The 25,999-nt window shown below is 40.2% G+C and overlaps 4 protein-coding genes across 4 annotated transcripts in view; 1 reads left to right on the top strand and 3 right to left on the bottom strand.

The window, feature by feature from the left end:
- LOC146473296 (melatonin-related receptor-like) overlaps positions 1 to 4,489 on the top strand; it is a 55,454-nt gene extending 50,965 nt beyond the window's left edge. Inside the window, exon 2 of the transcript XR_014866426.1 lies at positions 4,210 to 4,489. The gene's annotated coding sequence lies outside the window, so the exon portion shown is untranslated. The remainder of the gene's footprint in view (positions 1 to 4,209) is intronic.
- An 11,589-nt stretch (positions 4,490 to 16,078) lies between these two features.
- LOC146473295 (uncharacterized) lies at positions 16,079 to 18,620 on the bottom strand. The gene is made up of 2 exons (XM_085118643.1): positions 18,289 to 18,620; positions 16,079 to 18,125 (listed from the first exon to the last, which is right to left on the bottom strand). The coding sequence occupies exons 1-2, from the start codon at positions 18,618 to 18,620 to the stop codon at positions 16,079 to 16,081; spliced, it is 2,379 nt and encodes a 792-aa protein (XP_084974769.1).
- On the bottom strand, positions 18,073 to 20,058 carry LOC146473294 (uncharacterized). The gene has a single exon (XM_085118666.1). The coding sequence runs from the start codon at positions 19,975 to 19,977 to the stop codon at positions 18,925 to 18,927; it is 1,053 nt and encodes a 350-aa protein (XP_084974792.1). The 5' UTR covers positions 19,978 to 20,058; the 3' UTR covers positions 18,073 to 18,924.
- Positions 20,059 to 23,412: 3,354 nt separating this feature from the next.
- LOC146473293 (uncharacterized) overlaps positions 23,413 to 25,999 on the bottom strand; it is a 40,550-nt gene continuing 37,963 nt past the window's right edge. The window contains exon 33 of the mRNA XM_085118533.1: positions 23,413 to 25,770. Coding sequence (XP_084974659.1) covers positions 25,666 to 25,770 — 105 coding nt within the window. The 3' untranslated portion in view covers positions 23,413 to 25,665. The remainder of the gene's footprint in view (positions 25,771 to 25,999) is intronic.

Here is a 25,999-nt window from a genome sequence, read left to right as displayed (position 1 = left end):
ATACCTTTCGGATCATCGTCCTCCTCAAAAACTATCTTCAGGATCTTTGAAAATCGTTTCAAGTTCGTTCGTATTAAACGTCTGAAATCCCTTGTCGTCAAGCAGGCCAAGTTTTGTTTAATAATTAGCTATATCTATCAACTTCCTGTTTTCCAAATTAGGAGCCAAACGAAAGTAAAGCGAATTTCTGCGAAATCACGTAGCGTAACAGAAATGGGTTATGACTGACATTATCATTTTGATGGACGGATACAAATTCACTGACAAAGATGGCCTAGATTTTACCTTCATCTGGGTCCATGATCGTCAGTGGAGATCGACGCGGCAGGATGAGGGATGGATGAACACGAGACGAGTCCGAGAGGAACTGGTACTTAGAATACAAAGTGGCGGCTTGACTACACAGCACGACACGGAGAAACGTCGCGAGTCTTTCTTAATTTGGCCAATTTTTTACCGGAATTTTAACCTTCAAATGGGGTAAAAGTTTCAATTTCATTTAATTTTATGTTTTTGTTTTCATGATCTGAGTCGATCCGAGTTGATCCGACCCGGATTGGCGGTCCGAGTTGTTCCGGTCCAAATTTTTTACCTGCCTTGTCGAAAATGTTACGATCCAGGAAAGAAAGAATTTTGTCTGATGCTAGGCATGAATTAAAACCTGTAACGGATTTTTAGAAGAAAACGACATTTTATTGTAACATTACGGCTATCCCACGCATAACACTGTAAAATCCATCGCTGTATCTAACTAAGCGAAGCAGCTTTTTCTCACGATCAAACGATTTATTTCAAAGAAGACACCGAGCCTTTTCATCTGTCATAATTTCAACGATATCAAGAAATTAAATAAAACACAAGACAACAGGTATAGTTTTTAACTTACCTCTGATAGTTCGTTCGTTGAGTCTCATCAATTCCAGTTGTACTACAAACATAAATCCAATAATAAATCGCCAATTCTGAGTTACATGGTTTACATGATTTACATGACAATACAATTTGAAACAAAATCTCTCGTATGTTGATATTAAATTGAAAGGAATGTCATGGGAGCTCAACTTGTCCATCTTTTGTCTCTTCTGCATTGCAGATTTTTTTTCCAGGCGATTTTCAGAACAATCCATCTTGGCTAAAAACTATAGGTGTTTAATTGGTCACTGAGTCTTTTTGGCTCAAACCTGGACAAATTAAAAGTCATGATTCAACTGGGGCCTGTGAAATTTAATACACGTCGGAGCTTTGCAAATTAAAATGCATACGTACATGTCCTTTTATTGGTTTTGTGAACCAGTTTTGAAACCCAGCCAAACCGAGTTTCCAACATGGTAACTGAGATCTTGACAATTTTTTTTTAAATCAGCCAGTTTTTATTAGCTTTACAAAAGAAAAAAACACTAGCGGGAGTCGATGTGTTTACTTGTGTAGGCAGGCTAGCTACGTAGATAACCTATGAAGGTTACCAAGACGACAAAATGCCGGGTAACCAAGGTGGAAATTTTTCCATGCGAACTCTCCATCCTGGCAACGGGGATGGATTTTTCTTTCTCATTGTAATTTTCTTGCGTTGACGTCTGTATACCCGCAAAATTTAGGACTAAGACGAGCGTGTTTTCTGACTAATCGAAATTTCTCCCCACTGATTTAAAACTGGTTGAAATTTCCATTTAACAATGTTTTTTATAATTACGTTATTGAACTATGTACTGGTGTGAATTGTTTTGACGTCGTGAATTGAAATACATGTCTTGAATTGTCACTTGTCGTCATTGTAGTACCTGTCGACTGTTTTTACACTTGTCGTATTTTTTAAGTGACATACTCGCAAATTGCAATAACACTTTACACTACAATACAAACTTTAATGACACTCTCTGAAAAGGGCTTTTCAGTGACAACAATAATGAATTTACAATATCATACGTCAAAACGATAGTAAATCTAAAAGTCACAATGATGCAATGCAATGATTTCACTTTGTCGTTATTTGTAAGAACCCGAACTAAAACGCGAACAGTATAGTAAAACATCGTCGTGTCTTGTAATGTTTTAGAATAAACAGTTAAAAACGTTTCTTCTTAGCAAATAACACTTTTTTCCCTGATACTGAAATTATCTCAGGCCTACTAGTGCAACGTCATTAACACTTATTGCACGAGCGCGCATTCGATATGAGCTGTTAATGCCGGATAGGCAAGGAGGCTTGTAGCGCCGATATTGGCTTAGAATCATTTTTATATCCAAGCAGCGCGAGGGGGATAATTTTTTTTTATCAAAAACAACCAAAAACTATTGCTAGATCTAGCTGATTTCAATCTGTAAGAAAGATCAGAAGACGACTTACTGGACACTGCTGATCTCGGGCATGATTTATTATCGCGTTTCTCATAGTCGCTAAGACAATCATGCAAAGCTCTGGAGCCATTATCGAATAATACAGTTTTAATAACGAGGGTATTCAATCGTTACTACACCGTGGATTTTTCAAACGCTTCAAATTTTTATTTTAATGCATGCTTTTAGATAACATGCTGACGGGAATGTTCAAACGGGGAGAATTGTTGTCCGACTGTGATCTGAGTTGTGGGAAAGAAACATGGCGAAACTACATCGATGATAGTCGTCTGATCGACGGTTAAGTTTTCTTTGAACAAGGATTAGAATATCACTTTGGCTCTTTTTTTTAATTTCTCCTATAGAGCGGTTTTCAATTGAGTGTTGAAAGTAATTTCGCATTTGCTTTGGTTTTGCATTACTACGCTCTGTGATCGGTTAACAAAACTCGCGCCACTTGCTCAACCAATGGGAATCCAGACCAAAACCGATCGTGTTTTGGCCGCACGCGTTTTCCCGCGCTTGGCACCAGTTTCATGTATTTGCTTCGAATTCTGGTTGGCTCGTTGTGTTGTTTACATCTGCTGCGATTGGCCAGAGTAATTACTTTGATTTTGGTTTTACGACACTCAATTGGAGATCGCTCTATAGAGTAAAAATCTTACAAGTAATAGTTTGTTGATAAGTAAGTTGGTAGGTTGATTGGTTGGTTCGTTGGTTCGTTGGCTAGTCAGTGTCGGTTGGTCAGTTAGTTTGTTGTTTAAAGGGGTCAGTTTGTAAAGAGACTGTGATACTGCGTCGGTGGGGAGTAGAAACGAATGTTTGGTTTATCAACAGAGTTGATAACTAAAGGTGCATTGGCCACCGTAAAGAGATACGAGTTGCTAACGTCTCGAGTGTTAGTCCTTCGATTCGCTCTGACGAAGGGCTAACGCTCGAAACGTCAGCACTCGAATCTCTTTACGGTGGCCAATTTACCTTTAGTTATCAACTCTGTTGATTAACCAAACATTCATTTGTCGTTTGTCAACGTTGCTATTCAAACCGGCTTTGGTTGCTATGATTGAAAAACTTTTTAATAGATATATTACATAAGTTGATTGAAAGACTTCTAGAAACGCCACAATGTGTTATTACGGTCTTACGATGGCTCGATTTCTTACAAATTACAACCGCGGGATAACTGTTATACATGGAAAGCGCAGCGCGAGTTCGATTTGAAATCACCGGTATGATTTCAGACCAAAACTGGACGACACAAAGTTCAATTACCACATTTCGAAATCACCCAGTTTTTTTTGTCAATATCAATATTAATTTATCCACTTCGCTAAGTGCTCGCACGGCTAACACGCAAAATTCAACAATAACGAATGGAAAAGTGGAAATGTCCATGGCAGACATTGCAAAATTTCCCCCCAAAATGACTTTTTTTTTTTTTGGCCCTATATTTTTCTGCAATCTGATTGGCTAGTGCAGGTAAGCCATGAAATTTGATTGGTTATTATTATTTCATTTTCATTTTGATGAGCTTAAAAAGGATGCGATTTAGAAAAAAAAAAATAGTGCAATTCGTGAATAAATCACACTGTTGAGAGCAAACCAGATTGCAAGGATCACCAGTGTTTTCAAAGCCATAATCAGTCCTGATTTGCTCGAATGCGTTTTCCCGCGCTTAGCGCCGGTTACATGATGTATTTGCTTCATTTGGCTGTCTATGTCTGTTGTGATTGGTCAGAGGGATTACAATTCGCAACGGATACTACAAATCACGACAAATGTTATGACTAGCAGTAAGCAAAAGTTAGCAAGTGTAGGCGGAATAGTAGGTACTTTTAAAATGTTGATGATGAGTGAAACCATTGCGACTTTAAGCCGTACCGTATTTACTCGAATAAGCGCCGCCCCCGAATAAGCGCCGCCCTCGATTAAGCGCCGCACATGGAGCGGAATGGTTAATAAGCGCCGCCCTCGAATAAGCGCCGCAGCTCCGGTGCGGCGCTTATTTGAGTATTTCCATAAGATGATAAAAATACACTGTAATCGCTGCAATGCGGTTCTAAGCCGGAAATGGGAATTTATTTTCATCAATAGTGATGTTTTTCAGTTCGAAGTGAGTATATCTTGATGTTCTTTCATTCAGTTCTCTCTTCAAAATGTTCGCGTTCTTCAGCTGTTCTTGCGTGAAGGCTGTAAACTTCTCCGGTACGACAAGCCCAACCTCCCTATTTCTCTTCCCTGTAACTGTTGCAGTAAGGAGATTGTCAGCGTTTGCTTGTACAATCAAAATGTTTTGGCCTTGTGTTATGAGCTTTTTAATAAGCGCCGCCCTCAAATAAGCGCGGCCCTCGAATAAGCGCCGAAGAGGAGACACGAAAAATTAAATAAGCGCCGCGGCGCTTATTCGAGGAAATACGGTAATCTAGTGGCGGATTGGACACGCTATAGTTGACCAAATGACAAAAGGAAAATATTGTTTTTGACGTCAAACCTGCGTGGGAGGTATAGGTATAATGGGAGGGTTGGATTGGACTTTGGAACACGCACGAAACACGTGGAAAGTTCGTGGATCAAGAATTTCATATTCTGTTTATTGAAGACTAAGACATAAGTTGCGTTAATTTTTGCTCATTGTACCTTGAATCGTCCTGAAGGCTCGTCACAAATACAACACAACTCGTAATAAAACACAAAGGGATATTAGACACCAAAACATCTAGACTTTCTCAAAGTCGCTCGCTTGCTTCTCATTGAATGGACCTCGCGCTCCGCGCTCGCTCGCTCGAGCTCTTACGATCGCGCTTCGCGCACTCCAAGCTCGACTTGTAAGCAAGTCTACAAAACATCTAATAAGATATTTTATTACCAAACGTAACCTTTTATACATAATGTACAAAGAGAACGACAAGTCCCGTTTAAACGGTCAACCATTTGTTCGTCATGGAGAATGTGGATGAAAATTTTTGATCCAGATAAAAAATGGCCGATGGGAAACAATTGAAGTGCAACGTTTCAAGACTAATGTTGGGAAAAAAAAGTTTGATCTTTTAGCTTGGTGAAATGAGATGCCACGTGTTCTAGGAAATTGGTTTTGTATTACAAGTACTGAATGCACGAATATCGCCGGCGGCATATTCGTACTCTCTCAGTCAGTGTCTCTTCTTGCGTTATTCGACTGACAATGAGATGACATTTGAGATGAGTGGATGATACCTTCTGCTCATGTGCACTCATTTGGATAGTTATTTAAGTTTGCCTTGGAAATCTTGAGGCATTGCCATAAACTGTGCATGTTTTATAGCTGAAACATCGTAAACTGAGGGACTGGGTAGGAAACCTTGCCATTAAGAGAATGGTGCTGCAATTTATGTTGAAAGGGCCGCGACCCTGCACAATCCTTTGTTTTAACGTTCGCACCACAGTTGAATATCTTAACAAAAACGTTTCCATTGGTCAGTTGCTCCAACACATTCCAAATTCTATTGTTTTTTTGTGCAAGGTCAAGGCCAAAAAGGCAAAGAAAAACATACAACAAAGAAGTTTGTCAGGTTTCATAACCATTGCCTTTAATTAACTGTGGCTGAAACAAGCTGGAAATTCAAATTTAAACTGAAGACGTTGGGATAACCTCGTAAGTTATATCCGAAATTTAATTTCATCCCGAAAAAATATCTTTTCCATTTGAGTCCTCATTCTTGACTGTTCATAGTCCACTACTATGTCCCTTGTGATTGACTGACGCCACAGTTATAGGTAAGATTTTAAACACGGCCTCCAAGAATAGCAGCATTTATTGTTTTATTATTTTTTAACTTTTATAATCCTAGTTAGGTAGATAGATAGTTGTAGGTTGATGATAATTATGTAGCTGAGGGAAATACCGTGTATAGATAAAGTTATCCCGGCTATCCTATCCTGTCGAGGATATAGCATGCTTCGATCGAACTGCCGCCATCTTGGCTTGTAATGACCAGCGCAACTGGGGAGAGCCCCAAAACTACCGAGTGGTATACAACCTTACGAGGGGACCCCTCGGTAGTTTTGGCACTCTCCCCAGGCTGCGCTCGCCTTATTTCGTACCCAGATCTCACTTTGCAGGTTTGGAATTGTGAAAATATAAGTTCATTTTTAGCGCTCGACAATGCAAACAAGATGGCGGCAGTTCGATCGAAGCACACAATTTCGACAATCAGAGGAGAAACAAGGGCCTTGACTGCGAACGGTCTATCCTCATCCCGGAGATTCAGAATTTTTGGTCAATGGAAAGCCCCCAGGGTCACTGGTTAACTTATAATCTCTGACTGATGCTAGTTGTATCAGTTGTAGTTCCTTGCTGCCTCAGAAAACGCAGACACAAATGAATGCGAACTTGGGAAAAATCGTCGGTAATTTCGAGTATTATAAGGGACAAGGGTGAATAAAGTCTAGATTTATAGCGATTACTTTCCTTGATCTGATCTGTTCTGTTTCCTAAGACTTCCATGTCTAAAGCATCTGCACAAATCAGTCTGTTTAAGCTTACAAAAATATGTATTTAAAAGAGAACAAAATCATCTGGGAATAGAGGAGACGTCATTTAGAAGTATTTTGCTTTAATGTTCTTGTTGGGTGACCCGAAAATTTCGTTCCACTTGATTGCCAACAGAACCGAGGCAAAGATACAAGATAGATGCCATACGAAAAACTACATGATTTCAGGGGCACCCAACAGATCGTTTCGGTAAATTATCTCTTCGGAAGGCCCTTAATCCCCTACAATTTTCTAAAGGGAATTTTCACCTCGAACTTTCGTGATATGGGCCTGGTGTTTTCGGGTTGATAAAAATGTTGTTTCGGGTACCGAAAAAAGGTCAGCTAAGATTTTCGGAAAGGAAATAAGACCTAAGGTTTTCAGTCGGGAAAGGGATAAACGATGACCTAGTAATTTCGAAAAGACTCAAGTTCCCCTAGAACGATGGAACAGATAAAAATATTATAGCGCGGCCTAAAATGAACCTACAGAGCTTTAAAGGCACTCCAGATAGCCTGAAATAGCGTTTCAAAGGATCTTAGAGAAAACTGTCGTTGGGTGCCTCTGTGATTTATCAACTGATGCCATTCAGTGGATCAGTCTATCCGTTCGTTTCAAGATTTTATACTGAAACTCCCGAGATTTTGTGTCTTTAAAAACCTTACACCTAAGAATTCCGTCATTGCATCGGTGGCGTATCAGTAACACTTCTGCGCCCAGAAGACACCTAAGAATTCCGTCATTGCATCGGTGGCGTATCAGTAACACTTCTATGGGCGGAAAATATGGCCCTTTTGGACTCCGCTTAATGATTAGGTCATTTTATCACTTCGTATCAAGAAATGGTCCATTGTGGTGAGTCAAATTCGTCTTCACAAGTCCAAACAAAAGCCTTTTGTTGTTTATTGCGCTTAGGGAATTGTTTAGCCTCCCACGCAGACGTTCTTAGGGGTTCGTCACGCGTTCCTGACGAACCCCTAAGAACGTCTGCGTGGGAGGCTAGGAATTGTTCCGAGACTCGGCGAAGATGAATTTCAAATAGTCACAAAATTGTCGGCGTGTCAAATTAGCGACACTAGGGGAGAGGGGTTTGGAAAGTTGCGGAAGGTTTACTATTATTGTTCTTGACCCCAAGCAAGAAACCTGGAGATGCTAAATTATTTTATACCATTTGGATCAGTTGATAATAGCGCGCAGCACAACGCCGCAAAACAGTGAAGCTTTTATCGATGGTTTCACTTCAGGTCAAGAGTTGTGAATTTCAAATTTCAAATGTGATTAATCCTCTTTTTTTTAGGTAAGGTTTGATAAAAAAAAAACTGATTTTTCATCATCACAGACGTGTTTGTTATTTCACAAAAAAAAAAAACAATGTTGCATTGAACCAATAAAACGTTATCCCATGAAGCCTTGTTATTAGGGAGGCGACGACGACTCAAACGGCAACGAAAACGTCACCTGAAAATATAACTTTATTTCATTTGTGCTACTTCGCGATTATTCAACTCGCTCAACTTTTCAGTACAAAAATGGCGAACTATCCAGGAACCAAATTGGTAAGGGTGGCGTACAAGTTAAGAAAGAAAATGAAAAATTTACCGTCGTTCGTTCAGGAACTACTTCAGTCACTAGTCTCAAACAGATCTAGAGATGCGTTTTGAGCGATACAGAATTAATATTCGATTTCATATATAATATTAGCTCAGTTATATCACTGAAAAGGAAAGGCGGTTTCTTCGGAAAATTTAATTTGTTTTTGCTTGGATAAAATCCGACATCAGATTTGTTTAAAATTGATTGTTTTCGCGGACTTCGTAGCACGGGAAGTACATTTCAAAGCAGTGGGTGACTCAACTAAGTGAGGGGTTTATTTGTTCTCAGCCATTACGTTGCGCACAGGAATTAGGGTTTTGAACACATATGTAATTCCCTCCTGTCGAAGAATAAACGGGAAAGAAACATTATTTTCCTCATGTTTCGCTCCACTCCGCACTTCGCGCCTCCTAAACGAATGCGTGACTACTTGAGAGTTATACAGAGAGATTTAAATTATAACGCGTTTGAGCTGTTGATTTTAGGAGCGCTTCTCGCAGTGGATATGTAAAGATTCATTTATCTTAAGCTAGGAAGCTAGCCGTAGCATGATCTAAAATACAAGCAGCAATTGCAGGAACAAGAAATGCGGAAATTGTAAGGAAACTGAGATTTGGTGTAGCTGATTAAAGTTTGGCAATGGTGTTTATGCACCTGTAAGTCCAATTTTAATTGGTCTGATTTTAATTTTAATTTGTATGATTCCTAATTCAAGCTTGCTCTTTTAGCGACAATCACTCTTGTCAGGGATAAAATCCTTTCATAATTATAATAATAATTATTATTATTTTTAAGTGAATACCCCAAATATACGCTTACATATTTCCTCTCTTTATGAGAACTATTGAAGAAAATAACAATTAATGTAACTTTAAAGATTCCAAATGTTTCGTGTTCATTTGGATAAGACCCAACGTTCAAGATAGTTCAAGCGTAGAGAGCTCTTGCTATTTTGTCCACAGTTTAATGAACTGATATAGATGATCACAGCACTTGACTGTTCGAAGAGCACTTAGCAGTGTCGACGGCAACACCAACGAAAATATCACTCGAAAATATAACTTTATTTCATTTGTGCTACTTCGCGATTATTTCAACTCGTTCAACTTCTACAGATACGGCTAACTACCCAGGAACCAAATTCTTTTTGTCCCTAGTACTAGGATCTTCCGAGCGAAAGTAGTTTACAGGGTGCTAGGATCTTCCTAGTGCTAGGATCTTCCTATCTCACAGCTAGGAAGTTCCTATCTCTAGGAGGATCCTAGCGCTAGGGCCAAGTACAACTTTTTGCATGTAAAGTGAATAGAAAAAACATATGGTGCTAGGATGATCCGCCCTCTAGGATCTTCCTCCCTCCATGTAAACAGCCCCTAAACCAATCGTTTTGCGGCGTAGCCGTTGCCGTCGCTCTCAGTAGAGCAGATCATGTACAGTTTAATTTACTGATGTGTGACATTGTCACAGTGCTTTTAGTCTTGCAGCAGGATCCAGTTCTTTGTAGTTGATGTTTCTCTGTTATCAGCTACAGTTAATAAAATAGAGATCAGTCAGTCTTCTTCAGTTTGGGAACAACTGAATCCTGCCGGCTTGTCAGATCAGCTCCGGCTGATACTTCAATATTCATAGAGTTTTCGCAAGGTTTCGTTACATTTGCTAGTCAAAATTCCAGTCAAAATTCTCAAAGCGAATTAAAATCAGTTGAGCAACTTATTCCAAACCGAGAGAAAAGTCCGCGCAGATTTTATCAGAAGGTTTTCGTTTACGAGGCACGTCGTAGGGCTGAACAACAACTCAAATAGGTTTGTAGGCGACTCACCCTTAACGAGCAGATTGAGATTACTCATAAATGCACCCTCTGATAGCATTTCTGCGTCTGCGAAAGATCGTGGTCTCTGTAAAATCACCTATGATTTTAAATAATCGCGCTAACCACGTATGAAATAAAACAAAGTTTCATCACAATATCATGATAATTTTATGCGTTGAGAAAGACGTCGGATGCCGGCCGCAAATTGCGCGAGAGATACGGCAGGAAGCTGTTTCCCTTTTCCTAGCTCATGATGCAAGATCCAAACGGACGCCGGATTCGATATGAAATTGCTTAACTAAAACGTCAGAAACTTATTCAAAGCCAGCAGTTTTTAAAGAAAGTGTGTGGATGTATTCAACCATACAAAAGCGTTTCCCTTTTCAAGTAAAAGTAATAATTCAAGTTTTCTTTTATTGTTAAGTCCATAGAAAGCAGCTGTTCTATTAAACATAACCAAAAGATCATTCACATCTTCATCCGCACTGCCAAAAAATAAAGGCATATAGACAAACTGCTAGAGCTCAGAAAAGGAGGTATTGAGAGCGCTACCTCTTGTGGTTTTGCTGTCTGTGCGGGTGAGAGCAGAAAGTTTTCAGTGTTGTCATTTTTTCAGAAAATTGTCTTACTTTGTTCTGAACGTTTCATAGCTGGTCCTCGAAATTCATAATTATTGATCCATCTAGATCAGAAAAGCTGCCCCTCTCTCTTGTTTGGGACTGAATAAAGTAAAATTTATGTTGTCAAGTGCAACACACATGATACAACAAGGAAACGGAAGGCAGAAATACAATAACCAATATATCACAACTTTATTGAAGAAGACTGAAAAACTTCAAACAATATCAGTCAAATATCGCTTGTGGCCTTGTTGACCGTGACAAACCAAATTTCCTTCATAGGGATAGCAAGCTAAGCCCGAGAAACTAAAAGGACAGAAGTCCTCAGTTTCAATAGTAGTCAATAAATAATTTCATTCCATTTCTATCAAATATCACTAAGTGGATTGAAGGTAGTGAATTAAAGGCAGCTTTATCTTGCCTTGTCCATGGACAGTACTCAAGACCCGAATACCTGGGTGTTTTTTGGTGATTCTTTTAGCTTGTGAAGAGAGGTTTTCTGTTTTCACTACTAGGATTGAAAAAAACTTCACCAAAAGCCATTACTGAAGACAGAGAGCAGTTTATTTTCTCAGTCGGACGGACCAGTTGTAGCAATCGTTTACAAGACCTAAGTAGCATTTATGGGATTCTACCATATTAAATAAACTTCACAAGTTAAATGGAAGGTAAAGCAATATTATTATGTAGAACTAGGGTGACTTCAGCCTTTCGGTACCTCTAGGTCAGTCACAACAATCTTGAAAACGAGTTCGGTTTTGTTTGAATGAATGAATGGTCTCGTTTCCTTATCAGGACGTGACGGCATACACGGTAGCTGGATACAAAACGCGATTCTGTGCGGTTTTGTTTACTTGTGCAAAATTTTGTGTCTCCGATGTCACGCAAAAGAAGTGATTAATTTGACGGTTCCTGAGTTAGTCCATTGAAAGAAAACCAAGTTCTAGGTTGGTTGAGTATCAGAAATTTAGCAAAAGGCTGTACAGCTTACAGCAAAGGACTCAGAAATTGTTATAGAAACTACCAAGTTAGAGTTTTGGAGAGGATCATTATTATTCGTATTTTCCTTCAAGCTCTCTCTCAAAGTAAACGGTTCCCTAGGCCTATTTAGGGACTAGAGCAGCTGAACTCACTTTTGACTTTTACGATAATTTATACAGCAAAAGAACACGAATAAATGCATCGAAGTATATCGTACAAACAAATGAATCCTAAAGATATGCACTAACGCCTTGACTTTTCAAATATTACTTTCCCGTACCAATGATCGAATGCCAAAAGAAGAATATATTTGTTGCGATATAGATGTGGGTTTTTTTTTATTATTATTATTATAAAACGAATGAGGTACACCTAAGTATTCGAAACTGAGATTTGGTATACTTCATTAAAGTTTGGTAATGGTGTTTATGCACCTGTAACTCCAGTTAATTGGTATGATTCATAATTCAAGCTTGCTCTTTTAGAGGTAATCCTTCTTTTCAGGGACAAACTCTTTTCATATTATTATTATTATAATTATCATCCTTTTTAAAGCAAAAAAATCCAAATTACTAAAGGGCTTTGATTGGCTAAGCGGTCATGTTATGTGGGCCATTATACCATGCCCGAGAAATAGCGACCATTGAATTGTCTTCCGGTTGTTCTTTCAAAACGAAATCAGCAAGATCTAGCAATATTTCTTGATTGTCTTTAATAAAACAATTATTCCACTCGCGCTTGTTGGATATGAGATGATTATAGCCAACTCGGCGCTATTGGCATCGTTGGCTATCAATCATCTCATATCCAAAGCGCGCTCGTGGAATAATTGTTAAAAATACGGACGTTTACATATGAATTTATCCCGGGAGGATTCCAACGCGTCTCACTCTTGACAACACTCATAAGGTCTCATAACATCACACTTAATAATTTCTTTTCTGTCTTTATGCCTCATCCCGTTCCAAACACCAGCCATGATCAAATCCCGGCCCGGGTTTTTGAAGTATTAAAGTGGGTTCTTTTATTCAATGAAAGCATCAAGTGCACCGACCTCGCAAGTCAGTATCTACTAAAAATGCTTTCTGAACTTTCTATAGAATGAATTCATGAAAGAGAAACTAAGAATATGCTAAATAAAACATTTAGAACAATTCTAAATTCTTTCTACTACGAGCAGTAGAAAATATTGTCAGTTTGCGTGTTTAATTGTTTGCACATTTGGCTGAGGAATGATATTAGAAAAATACACAATTAACTGAGAATATTGACCGGAATTTACTGCATGAAAGAGGTGTAACATGCACTGAACCACGTAGCTCCTTATCGAGATCTGTTACCACTCATATTCCTTTAACTTCCTGTGGCCGATGCAATAATCACTGCACACACAAAGAAAATCGATCCGATGCACTGTAGATTTTATGAGGATGATTTCTAGATTCTCTAATCGTACATGGACGACTTTATAAAGATTATTATTATTATTATTATTATTATTATTATTATTATTATATTATTATTATTATTATTATTATTATTATTATTATTATTATTCCTTGCCTATATGGCAATGTAGCCTTTCCAGTAGGCTATGCATTCAAAAATTGGAACACTGAAAAAGCATTTAACTCTATGCAGTTATGTTGTAAGCTTCTACTTCTTTTAATGAGGTCCTTAAAGCTTTGGCGTTTTTGTATATTTGCGTTGTTTATCTCAATGCATTTTTTCCGTGTTTCTTAAGGCTTCCTGTCACGAACGCTATGTTAATGTACGTCTCTACACAAACAATTAGAAGCGTGGGGTTGGGCATGCCATGCTCCATATAAAGACATTCTCAATGCATTCTGGGTCACGAATCGTAGATTTAAAGACATGATTTTGACGAGAGAAGGCCCATAACACCGAGCACCAAGTCCCTATCACTGAAACAGCCAACGAAACGTTAACTTCCTGAAGAGACCCTGATCCGAAGAGCGTGAAGATGGAAGTCCGTGTTGCTTTAGCCTCCTTGGTCGCCATTCTCTACCTTGCCAGTTTGGTCACCCCAACCTCTGCTTACTGCCGCAACATCGAGACCACCCATGATAGATGCAGCGGATGGGAGATCTCGCTCGGTTGGCCAGTCTATAAAAAGGTCTACAAGGGTCATAATTACCACTTCAGTCTGCCCCACTCTGCGACCGAAATGGCCTGGTATTGCGGATCGTCTAAAGAGCGCGTTGCTTGGGGAGGACACGCAAATCAGTTGCGTGTTGATTTCCGCCATGACGGTAGAATCACCTGGAATTTTGAACATTGTGGCCGCTGACCATGGCTGGACAAGGCTGGTCAGGTCACATGTCACGTGACCTGACCAAATCATTGTGAACAAGACTGTAGCAGAGATGAAAGCTTCTAATTTTACTTTCATACAGTGTAGAGTCAAAAACTTATAAGTTAAACCGAAAATTATCAATGTTATTAAAGTTGCGCTTATCTATACATTGCAACTAATATTAGGAAATTGTTTGTTTCGGCAGGTATAACCATGGAGTGCGATAATGACTAGTTCAATCTTGTTATGAAAGTGTGAGGTTCAAATAAAGCTTATTTCCACCGCAATGTTCCTGTCTCGGCTGTTGTTTATTCTCAAAGTAGAAGGGTACAGGATGCATGTTTTTAAATTAACTTCGCGGAAAAGAACTGAATGTAATTGACTTGCGAGGCTGAAAGACTAAAATTTAATCAGCGAGGGTTACCAACGGACTGAGTGTTTTGTTTTTTAACATAAAATACTGATTGTTATGAATTTTATGCAGAGTAATCATGAACAAAAACGTTGTAACAGGAAAAAATAGGAAATAACTTGCTGTACTTGGTACGTTGTTGGAAAGAGTGACTATGCTCTCTTTAATTCGCCACCCTTTATTGAAAGCATTGTATTTTCCATCGAAACAAATCGCAAAGTAAACTGTGTGTGTTTGTTAGCGATGTATTGGCCCTGTATTCCTAAAGTCAAAATAACACGCGACAAAACTCGAATGTTTGTATTTTTATAAGGTTTTAACTCGCCGAAGAACTTTAATTAAGGCTAATTTTTATCGGCGATTAGTACGTTCAACCTCGTGGGCCAATTTTAAACATTACGATTTGTCGGCCGATTCCTTTTTTGTGTGACGCGGGGGTAAAAATTGGCTTGATTTGAAAACGCTGCTCATTCATTGCAAGAAAGACCTCTTTGTCGAGTCATCCTTCTCGGAACATTTCCTTAACCATACCTTACCGTTTGTTGGTTAAGATATCGTAGTTTCGTCTTGCGTTCTTACGACGTTGGTAGCGGCACTGCATGAAAAGTTGGAAATTTCATCAGTGCGCGAAGCGCACGCATTGAAATTATAATTTCACGAGCAAACCGAAATAAGATATAATAGCGTATTCTCCCCGTTTTCCCGCCAATTCAAGCCATTTCAAAGTCAAATCGAGGCTATAGAGCCTCGCTTCCGTGTTCTCCCCTTTCATTCTCCAAAATCGGTGAGCGCAAGGGAGCGGAAGAAGAAGAGTTGAGACGTAGGATAGGAAACAAAATAACTTTATTATGTAGTAACCGCTTTGCACGTGAAAAACGAATGCACTACATTGATAATAAACAATGAAGTGATAAACCCAACAATAATGGAGTACAAACGTGTGCTCAAACATTCCCAAAGAGTGGAATATCGTAACTATCAAAAAATGCATGACATGCAGCTTGAATAAGAAAAACTACAACATTGATCAAGTCACTGTAAGTCTCCATTAGGCCTCTTTCAAGGGTCTTGACTGTCACTACACATCCTAGTTGTGCTTAGCACCTGGAAGGAGGAAGCAAACCGAAATAAGATTTTGTCTCTTAAATCCCTAATAGGGAACATAAATGGGTGGGACAGAGTGGGACGCTATTATATCTTATTTCGGTTTGCTCGTGAAATTATAATTTCAATGCGTGCGCTTCGCGCACTGATGAAATTTCCAATTTCACTTCACAAACCTCAATAAGATATAATAGCGTATGTTCAAAGCACCTAACCTTCCTGGAGCACCGTGGCCTGGAAGGCATCCTGTCCTGTCCCCTCAGAGACAATATCCCTTAAATAGTGTCTTCTGAAAGTGGACTCTTTCCTCCACTTTGCCATGTTCATTATCTCCTGACATGAGAGCCCTTTAGCTTTGGCCTTAGAGGTTGAAGCACCTCTGGTTGAATGAGCTCGAAACTCAGGTGTCAACCCCTGATTCTTTCATCATTTGTACGAAACACCCAGCAATTGTACAAGGAACTACCTCCTTATGTGGTTTGATATAGCTCAACAGTAGCTGATTTTTATTGCAATCAGAGCGCCATCCTTTAGTGCGTTCTAAATAACAATTTATGGTTGAGACAGCACATAAGTCAGGGTTAGTGTCAAAGGCAGTGAATGTCAACTTAAGGGGACACTGACCTTTCTTCCTAGATTTTGTTAACCGACCAAGCTCAAAGACTATGCAGCTCTCTTTCACTGTCATGTATCTTAAATCAAGAGCCCGAAGGTCAGAGGATCTGCCTGCTGAAGCAAGAGCAAGCAGCATACTCAGCTTAAGGGTCAACTGTTTGTCCGAAAGGTTGGCATCACATCCTAGAGTGCAAATATGATCTAGCACCCTATCAACATCCCACATCACCACATACCTTGGTTGTGGTGGCCTGGCATTGAAACATGCGTTCAATACTTTGCAAACCAACTCATGTTGCCCAGCCTTACAGCCTTCAATGGGCTTGTGAAATGCTGAGATTGCTGAGCGGCGGTTATTAATTGTACGATAGCATCTGCCTTTGTTAAACATTTCTGTGAGGTAATCAGCTATAGAGGCCACAGTGGAGCCAAATGGATCAATTTCTCTCTGATGACACCAGCCACACCACTGTGACCAGGCGCTATTGTAAGCGCTCGTAGTTCCCTTGCGCCAGGAGTGGGAGCTGAGTAACTCAGCAGTTTGCTCTGAAACTCCTTTTGCAAGGATGTTTTGCCTGAAACCATCCAAGCCACTAGTTGTAAGCTTCCTTGTAGAACAAGGGGGTGTGGCTGTTGACTGGGAGACATAAGGATGTTCTCGAGAGGGGGGAGCAGAACTGGCTGTCTGCAAGACATTTCTAGTAAACCTGGGTACCATGCTTGTGTATGCCAAGTTGGTGATATCATAACTATTGTTGCCTGGTCTTTCCTGATCTTTGCCAGACAACGGCAAATCATTGAGAAAGGTGGAAAGCTGTAACCTTTCAGTTTCGACCAAGGAATCTGAAAGGCATCTGTTGCCTGGGCAAATGGGTCTGGAAACCAACTGACATAGTTCATCAGTTGAGCATTGAGACGGTCGGCAAACAGGTCTATCTCTAGGGGCCCCCAGAGTTGGTCTAGTGCCTGGAATATGCTGGGATTCAGTTTCCAATTGCTCGAGTCCCGGAAGTGACTGGACTCCCAGTCTGCCTCGTGATTGTATTTTCCAGGAAGATATTCTGCTGTCAGTGTAATTTGTTTGGTCAGAGCATAACCCCATAATTCCTGGGCTATCCCTACCAATACCGAGGATCGTGTCCCCCCCATTTTCAATACATAAGCCACTGCTGTCCTGTTGTCCATTCTCAGGTGGACATGCAACTGCCTTTCTTTGGATGTGAAAGCTCTCACAGCAAACAATGCTGCTTTCAGCTCCAATGCATTGATATGAAGGGTGTTTGATTCCTGCTGAGACCAAAGTCCCCTCGTGCGAACCCCTTGGCAGACTGCTCCCCAGCCCTGCAGTGATGCATCTGTCGTTATTACCAGGTCGGGGGCTGGAGTAATTATTGACCGACCATTCCAGGTGGAAATCTGATCCACCCACCATTGAAGGTCGTTCTGACAATTCTGGTTGAGTGATACCATTGTCTCGTAACTCTTTCCTGCTAGCAGACCTTCCACTTGCAACATTTGCAAGTGTTGGTAATGCAAGGGTGCAGGGAGAACAGCCTGCATTGACGAAGTCAGTTTCCCAATTATTCTGGCTAGGGTTCTGACGGAGGCAGTTTTTTCCCGAATCAGGTCTCTGCAAGACTGGATGAGTTGATTCATTTTTTCCTTTGGCAATGATAAGTTCATTTCCATTGAATTTATCACAAAGCCTAGGTACTCCATGCAATGTGAAGGATCTAACACTGATTTCTTCCAGTTGATTACAAAACCCAAATTCTGAAATTCTGAAGTAACCAGAGGGTTGAGTCCCTGTCCCGCAATATTCCCTCCCGAGTCTGATTGAACACAATGATATCGTCTAGATAGACAATCATCCTCAGGCCAAGTCTGCGTAACAGGGCCACCACTGGTTTCAACAGCTTTGTGAAGTAAAGAGGGGCAGGAGCTAGACCAAAAGGGAGGCAAGTGAACTGATACCGTGTGCCCCCCCAAATGAACCTCAGGAAAGGCTGATGCTGCTGGCTCATGGGTACACAAAAGTAAGCATCTTTGAGATCTATCTTGATCATGAAATCCTTTTCCTGAATTATATGTTTGAGGAGGTGCAATCCCTCCATTTTGAAGTGTTGATACACTATGTGGGAATTCAACCTCTTGAGGTTGATCACTGGTCTGCTCCCCCCGTCTTTCTTCGGAACCAGAAATATTGGACTGATAAACTCCCCTTTCATTGGAGAGACCACCTGAATCGCCCCTTTTTGCAACATTGCTGCAATTTCCTGCTCTATGTTTTCTTTCTCTGACTGATTGTGAGATATATGAGGGGGCATATTTGTCTGGAGTGGAGTTTGTTGAAAGGGAATCACCACACCAGTGACTATTTGTAAAATGTACTGATCTTGTGTCAGTAATCTCCAATTGGTTTGAAAAAACTGGAGTCTCCCTGCCAATGGCAGAGACCTGCTTAAAACTGATGTGTCCAACCCTAGTTTTCTTAGAGCTGGTTGGATGTCTGTTGGGACTATCTGTAATGACGTCTCCAGAATTTCTTTTGCAATCTGGAGCTTGTCTTTTTGATTCAGGTGCTCTCTTTTTGACCCTGAATTTAACTGACTTGCCTTTTGGATATCCTTTTTAGTTAGAGCTCTTTCCTCGGAAGGAGACAGACTTGCCCCCACCTCTGCTCTGAAATGAGGGCCCACGACGAAAGGACTGAGAGCTTCTGGAATCTTGCCTAGAATACCTTTTGCCTCGGGAGACCTGAGGGGACGGCCGGGAAGTGGAACCAGTAATATGGTGTGAAATCTCCTTTGTAGATTTCCTAATCTTTGTTGCTGTATGGAGAGCCTTGTAGAACTTTTTCCCAAACAAAGTCTTGTGAGACTTGGTTAATGAAGTCCCGTGTTTAGTAAGAAGTTTTTTGGCTTTCTTCATGTCCCCTGTGAGGCGAAAGAGGACTGCCAGCCTACGTGTATAAGAAAGGCTTACTTTTGCCTGTCCCAGAAGAGAGACAGACTGTTCCACCAGCCTAAGGCAGTCAAATAAATCGAGATCTTCACTGGATTCCCCAGTGCGAACTTTTTCTAAAGTAAGCCATAATTTCCCAAGTGGTCCCATGACATTAGTGAGTCGGGACTGAACCTTGGATACATTGTTGTCACTTTCACGACCATATGACTTCCCGAGAGACTCAAATATCTCGTCCAAATAATCATCGACTGCTGGGGTTTTGAGACAATCGATACTGGGTACTGGGTTGGAATCCAGGACTGTGTCATGAATGGATTTGTCTTTCACATAAGTAGTGAATTTATCATTCACGTATTTCACCATGCCCTTTGTCAAGTCAAGCTTGTGACAGGCTTTGGTTTCCGTGTCAAAACGCACGTATTCATCACCCTCGTGCTTCGGCGGGGTGTTGTTACTAGTATCTCGCTCAGCTAGTTTTTGACGTTTCTTGTGAGCCGTGTGTCTACTATCCGACTTGCTGGAGTCACTGTCTTCACTCGATGAAGAGCCAGACTCACTGGAACTACTAGAACTGCTTGAGGACTCCTGACTTTGCCTCCGTGAAGCAGGTAACTGAGAGCCTTTCGACCGTTCCGTTGAAGGCGTAGAATTAACCCTCTTATCTGGGGTGTTTGCCTCATCTGAAACCGCAGTAGCAATCTCCTCGTTATCTGCCATCTGTATATTAGCTTTTCCAAGCAGGATGGCTGAATTTGCGAAGGATTCGAGCGAATTCTTGAAGCCGACGAGCAGCGGGAAGCGAACTGAAAGGGGAGAACACGGAAGCGAGGCTCTATAGCCTCGATTTGACTTTGAAATGGCTTGAATTGGCGGGAAAACGGGGAGAATACGCTATTATATCTTATTGAGGTTTGTGAAGTGAAATTGGCTTTTGATCACCTTTACGTTCGCATCAAAGGCGTGACAAAGGTACAAGCAAAAAACACGCCTTTGACTGATCGCCATAGACATGTCTTGGTAATAGAATATACATTTTGTGACTCAAAACTCTATTTACGCTCGCCGTTTTTGGAGGGTTGGTAAGACAGAGGTGCATGTATAATTAATGTTTGGGGCTCTGCGGAAATCTTTCCGAACATTTACATTTTTTTTAAGAAAAAAGACAACACATTTGATTTGAAAATAACTGTGACATGTTTCGATCGTAGTACGATCATCTTCAGCCGCGACCACAGCAGATTTGAATTTCTAATAAAGGCGTGCAGGGATTAAAATTAAAAACATTTAGAAAGTGAAAAGATTCACAGCGGTAATTAGCAAAGGAAACCAAAAAGTAATGACAAAAGTGGGGAATGCGCTGTTTAGGGATGAATGGACCCTTCCACGGTATTTTTCAACTTTTGTACATCCTCGAGCTGGCAACTTTATTGATTTTTAAGGCGTTCTTTCCAGCGGTGTTGATACATGGATTTTCGCTAACTAAAACATGTCAAAATTCTGAAAAACCGCGAAGGGTCTATTCAAGTGAAAAGGGTTTAACCCTTGATAATGTTCTCGTTGGACGGTACCGCTGAAGATTATCGAATACAGATGCAAAACAAGAAAACATGTCTGTTTTCCTTCAATTAATTCAGTATGGATCTATTTTATGCATGAATGTCGGGCGTAAAAATTGATCTTGTTTTTAACATTGCGAAGCCACTTTTATCCCCTTTTGCATGTAAATTTCGACAAGCTACATGAAGTTTTCCATCATGAACTTGTTTGTTACGCAAAAATTGCGATTCTTGGTTCCAAAAGCATGGTGAAATTTTTGAACGTGATCCCGCAAAAGTTGCACAGCCAATATCCTCATCCATCGAAACAAGTTAAACTATTCATCTCGGCTCGCCGCAATCTCATGTCTGGAAACTCGCCCATATAAACGCCATGGCCCCAAGAACGAGTATCGATGTATCCGGCTAAACTTTAGAATATAACAAAACTCGCTGCACGAAAAACAGCAACCGCGGCAGTGGCCAATAAATTAGGTAACTACGCATGCCATGAACCTAGTTAGCTGACAAACACAAATCAAAACAGGAAAATACCAGCCTACCAACAGAAGATGGCTTTTAAAATAATCGAAGGCAATATGCAGACGGATAACTTACATTTTGAAAGTGAACCGTTTATAAACTGCAAGGTTTAATAGAAATTTGCTAAACCATTTGACACACAAAAAAAATGTAACTTAAAAAGTTTTCATTCAGCTGACGACACTGTGAGATCGCCTCAGATCTAGAAAGCGCCATCCTGAAATCATGCCGTCAATAACAGTTACGCGTACTGATCATTTTGAAAATTTTTTGTATTTGTCGAGCCTGATTTAATCTCCGGTATGATCGAAGATTATGAGAAGTAGATTATTTGACAAAACGGCGTGCGCTCTTTCGGAGGCCGTGTTGGTTGAATTCGTTGTTACTTTATGCCTATAGTGAACCACTTTCAAGGTAATTCTTTTTTACTTTTCAAACCGGTCCTAAAAAAAGAGGAAGAAGATAACAGAGTATACTCTCCATGTATACCCTGTTGAAGCCGGTATCAGGTTCTCCACTGAAATCAGTGACCGCTTCAGTTGTATAATCACCGTTTTATTGCCAGACAGTATGGCTATAGCATCAGTTTTTTTTCCGAAGTATATTTCTTCCGCCGAAACGGAAAACCAAGTTCAGTTCCGTTACGACAAGTACATGTTCACTATCAGCATTATCTCGCGCGTTCTCTGCTTGTTTATCTCAGTGATGCAAGATCATATTATATTGTACAACAACGAAAACGACAGGAAATAAATAAACCAGTGTTACTGATATAAGCTGGTTAGGTTCCAATCGAGACCTGTGCATGTAAGCACGCATTTTCTTAAAAGGCGAACCCTGTATCGATCCGAAATAAATCTATCGGGGGCCTTTAATAGAGCGGTTTCCAATTGATTGTTACAAAACCAAAACCAAAGTAATTACTCTGGCCAATCACAACAGATGTAAACAGCACAACGAGCCAATCAGAATTCGAAGCAAATACATGTAACTGGCAGCTGTAACTGGCGCCAAGCGCGAGAAAACGCGTGCGGCCAAAACACCATTGGTTTTGATTTGCATTCCCATTGGTTAAGAAAGTGGCGCGAGTTTTGTTAACCAATCACAGCGCGTAGCAATGCAAAACCAAGCAAACGCGAAATTAATTTCGATACTCAATAGAAAACCACTCAGTATTTCAATGTTTTTCTTCTTTCTGTCACGAAAACAATACAATTCTGTCACATGCCCAATAATTTGTCATAAGGCGATACTCAAAGCATTCTGCCTCATCGATGAAATCTGATAATCGATGAAATCTGATAATCGATGAAATCGATGTCCGTCGATAATAACCGATAACAATTCAGCGAACATTATGAGATCTCGATGATTCCCAACATGCTATAGGCCATTGTCCCCAATTAGTAGAGGATTTTTTTTTTCGAAATTTTTTCAGGGTTTCTTTTCGCAACTGCTTAAGTTGCGTACAAACTGCGATCGAGGACGTTTCTTCTATTTAAAACTAATTTTCATATGATAAGGTTTGAACTTAGCCTCGCTTTCGTAATGAGGTTCGAAGGAACTCGGAAATGGCCTATTGCCCTTATGACTAAACGCGCAGGTCTCGAGAATAAAGGGATTGATCACGAAAGTTAAAATCTCTTGGTATTTTAAGAAATTCCCTCGACTTGTACCATATAGAGAACAATCCTGTATAGAGGACAGTGACTCACAAATGCATGATGACATTATATCGCCCGCGAGCAGACGACTCCTATTCTTTGAGCGGAAAGTAAGGCGACGGAAAGACCGCAAGTGGAGAAGGGATGACGTAGTGGTGAGAGCACTCTCCTCCCACCAATGTGGCCCGGGTTCGATACCCGGACTCGGCGTTATATGTGCGAGTTTGTTGTTGGTTGACGTCCTTTGCTCAAAGAGGTTTTTTCCGGGCTCTTCGGTTTTCCTCTCTACTCAAAAACCAACATTTCCAAATTCCAATTCGATCCGGAATCTGAGGGCCACTGCAAGTGTCACCCTCGTTAAACAGAGTTGGGATGAGGAACTAAATGAAAACCAGACTGGGAAACAAAAATCACCTGTTGTTTAAATTTTATTTTGCCGAAAGGTTGTTCCTTTTACAGTGTGTAACAAACTATGGTACAAATACTCTGATTACCATGAAACTATACCGTATAAATTTTCTTATGGAAAGTTCAAAAATCCCTCAACGGTTAGACAAATATAGATCGACTTTCTTATTATCAAAACTAACAACTGCTAATGAAATGTGAGAGCTTTGAACAAGCTAAACATATACTACTACAGTTTTTACTATTAGAGCGGTTGTCAAATGAGTGTGGTAAAACAAAAAACCAAAGTAATTTCTCTGGCCAATCACGACAGACGTAAACAGCGCAAGTGAACCAATCAGAATACGAAGTAAATCCGTGCAACCGGCGTCAAGGGCGGGAAAACGCGTGCGAGCAAGTCACGATTGGTTGAGAAAGTGACGCGAGTTTTGTTAACCAATCATAGAGTAGTAAAGCAAAACCAACGCAAACATGAAATTACTTTCGACACTCAATTGAAAACCGCTGTAAGCTCTCGTTTTAACACCACTGAATTTGCATGGATATTGTCAAATTTTCATGACGATCTGCAGCGGTTTGAATAGTGGCTCAAATTTTAACACCCCTATGAAACTACAATTAAACGGCAAAGAACCTTAGATTAATTTTGTAATCCTACAACTCCTACTCCTCCGGTAACGCGTGACGTCACCTTGTTCATTTGGCGCTCAAAATACTAAACTGTTCTTGGCGCAAGAGACGTAACTCATTAAAATGCCAAAAAATTGCATGACTTCGAGATAAACGCAACCATTTGTCACCTTTTTCAAACTTCACAGCAATCAATGTGGAGAAGCGCATGAGCAAATTCTCAACCAGTCACAGCGCAGGAGTCCACGTGCTACTTCTCAGCCAATCACAGCAGAAACGAACACATATGCACCTTCTCAGCCAATTACAATGCAAAGGAGCGCACGAGTCAATTCTCAACCACTACAGCAAGAAAAGCGCGCGTGCGAATTCTCTGTGTGACCGCCGTAACTCATGCGCCACCCACTCCTACAAAAGGTATATTCTGATAGCTCGAGCAAAGCCATCGTAAAGATGCCAGATTGCCAAAAAAACGAAGCTTTCGTACAAATATTAAATGGTAACAAATGAGCTATAGAAAAATATGCAACTATAACATGTTTGAAATAAAGTGCTAATCCACCTCCAATTTTCTGTAACGTTTTGTTCATTAAATTGTCTTCATTAAATTACGGCCCCATTAAATATATGACCTTTTTTTATAATTAAATACTTTAAATTATTGAATTTATTTCTAACAAGCGCAAGCAGCTATATATATTTTTTCTGCGGGCTTTGAAACTATGAACAGAATTATTACTCTCTTAAACCATAATATTCTTTATATATCTTATACAATTTTGGGCATAAATTAGCTCCTTTGCAAAAACAACAAAATAGAAGCTACAATACTTCCCATAAATTCAAAACATTTATCCATTTGTGATTACATATATGTTTATATATATTACCCCACCTTAAGTTATCTACAATTACACAAAGAGTGCAAAAACGTTTTTCGTTTAATATAACTTTCAAATTCCCAATGTAAACTGCAAATGCGCGATTTCCCTTTAATTCTAACAACTACACGTAATTTACAACAGCTTCTTAATGTAATTAATTGGAAAAAGAGATATTTCTCGAGTTGAAACAAGTGAAAATTTCGGATTTTCATAGTTTGTTTCCCAAAAGTCTACGAGTGTTGCTTCTTACTTGAAACACAGAAAATGTTCTATGTTTTCTTTAGAAAATGAGCCATCAAAAACGTATCGCGTTAATAAGATTTGAAAATTGTTCTGATCGTCTAGACCCAAGCAATATTCATATAGTTGAATTTGGTGGTAAGGTGGGCCGAGAGAGTAAGTACATTAAATTTTAATTTTAATGGCATGCTCATATGCATGAGGAGAGGCCAGATAGCTACACGTTTCATCGGCATGCGATAGGTCACTTCCGAGTTCCTTTGAACCTCACTATGAAAGCTAGGCTTCGTGCTTAGTGTTTATTACAAAAATCAGTGTTCATTTATATGCAAACAAAAGCTAATTTTCACATGAAAAGCTTTGCACTTAGCCTCGCTACATAATGAGGTTTACAGCCACTCGGAAATGACCCACTATAAATCTCCAGGCAACACTGCACCACGGGCCTGGCGTTATCATTTTCTACAGTGGGTGGGAGGCGTGGGGCTTGCTTGCCTTTCCTCATGGAGGTGCCAGATAGCTCCGAAGGTACGCTATACTGAGGGGCTGGCGTTTAGATAGCAGGTCGATCAACCGCCAGGGAAGTGAGGAAGAGCCAAGGTGAACCTGCAAAGAGAAAACATTACAAAAATAAGGGAAAACTACCTTAAAACAGGCGTCCTTGGCGACAATAGTACATCTTGATTTTAGTGAGGTCACCGCACTACCAATTACCGAATGTAACTTGTAGCTAAATGGGAATTTCAGTGGCTTCAACAGAGTGGCTCTTTCATCTACTGTTTCCATGTCGAATTGGAATTTGGGAACGTTAGTGGTTTGTGGAGGGAGAAAAACT

Source organism: Pavona decussata, unplaced genomic scaffold (assembly GCF_977016875.1).
Source record: "Pavona decussata unplaced genomic scaffold, jaPavDecu1.1 SCAFFOLD_94, whole genome shotgun sequence".
NCBI lineage: Eukaryota > Metazoa > Cnidaria > Anthozoa > Scleractinia > Agariciidae > Pavona > Pavona decussata.
The sequence above is the reverse complement of the archived record's forward strand: the minus strand, read 5'-3'. Positions and strand labels throughout refer to the sequence as shown.

Coding starts and splice junctions, on each gene's coding strand:
- LOC146473295 (XM_085118643.1), bottom strand. CDS start 18,620: ATGCCCCCTCATATATCTCACAATCAGTCAGAGAAAGAAAACATAGAG. Junction 18,126..18,288: donor CAGCATCAGCCTTTCCTGAG/GTTCATTTGGGG, acceptor GTGTTCAATCAG/ACTCGGGAGGGAATATTGCG.
- LOC146473294 (XM_085118666.1), bottom strand. CDS start 19,977: ATGGCAGATAACGAGGAGATTGCTACTGCGGTTTCAGATGAGGCAAAC.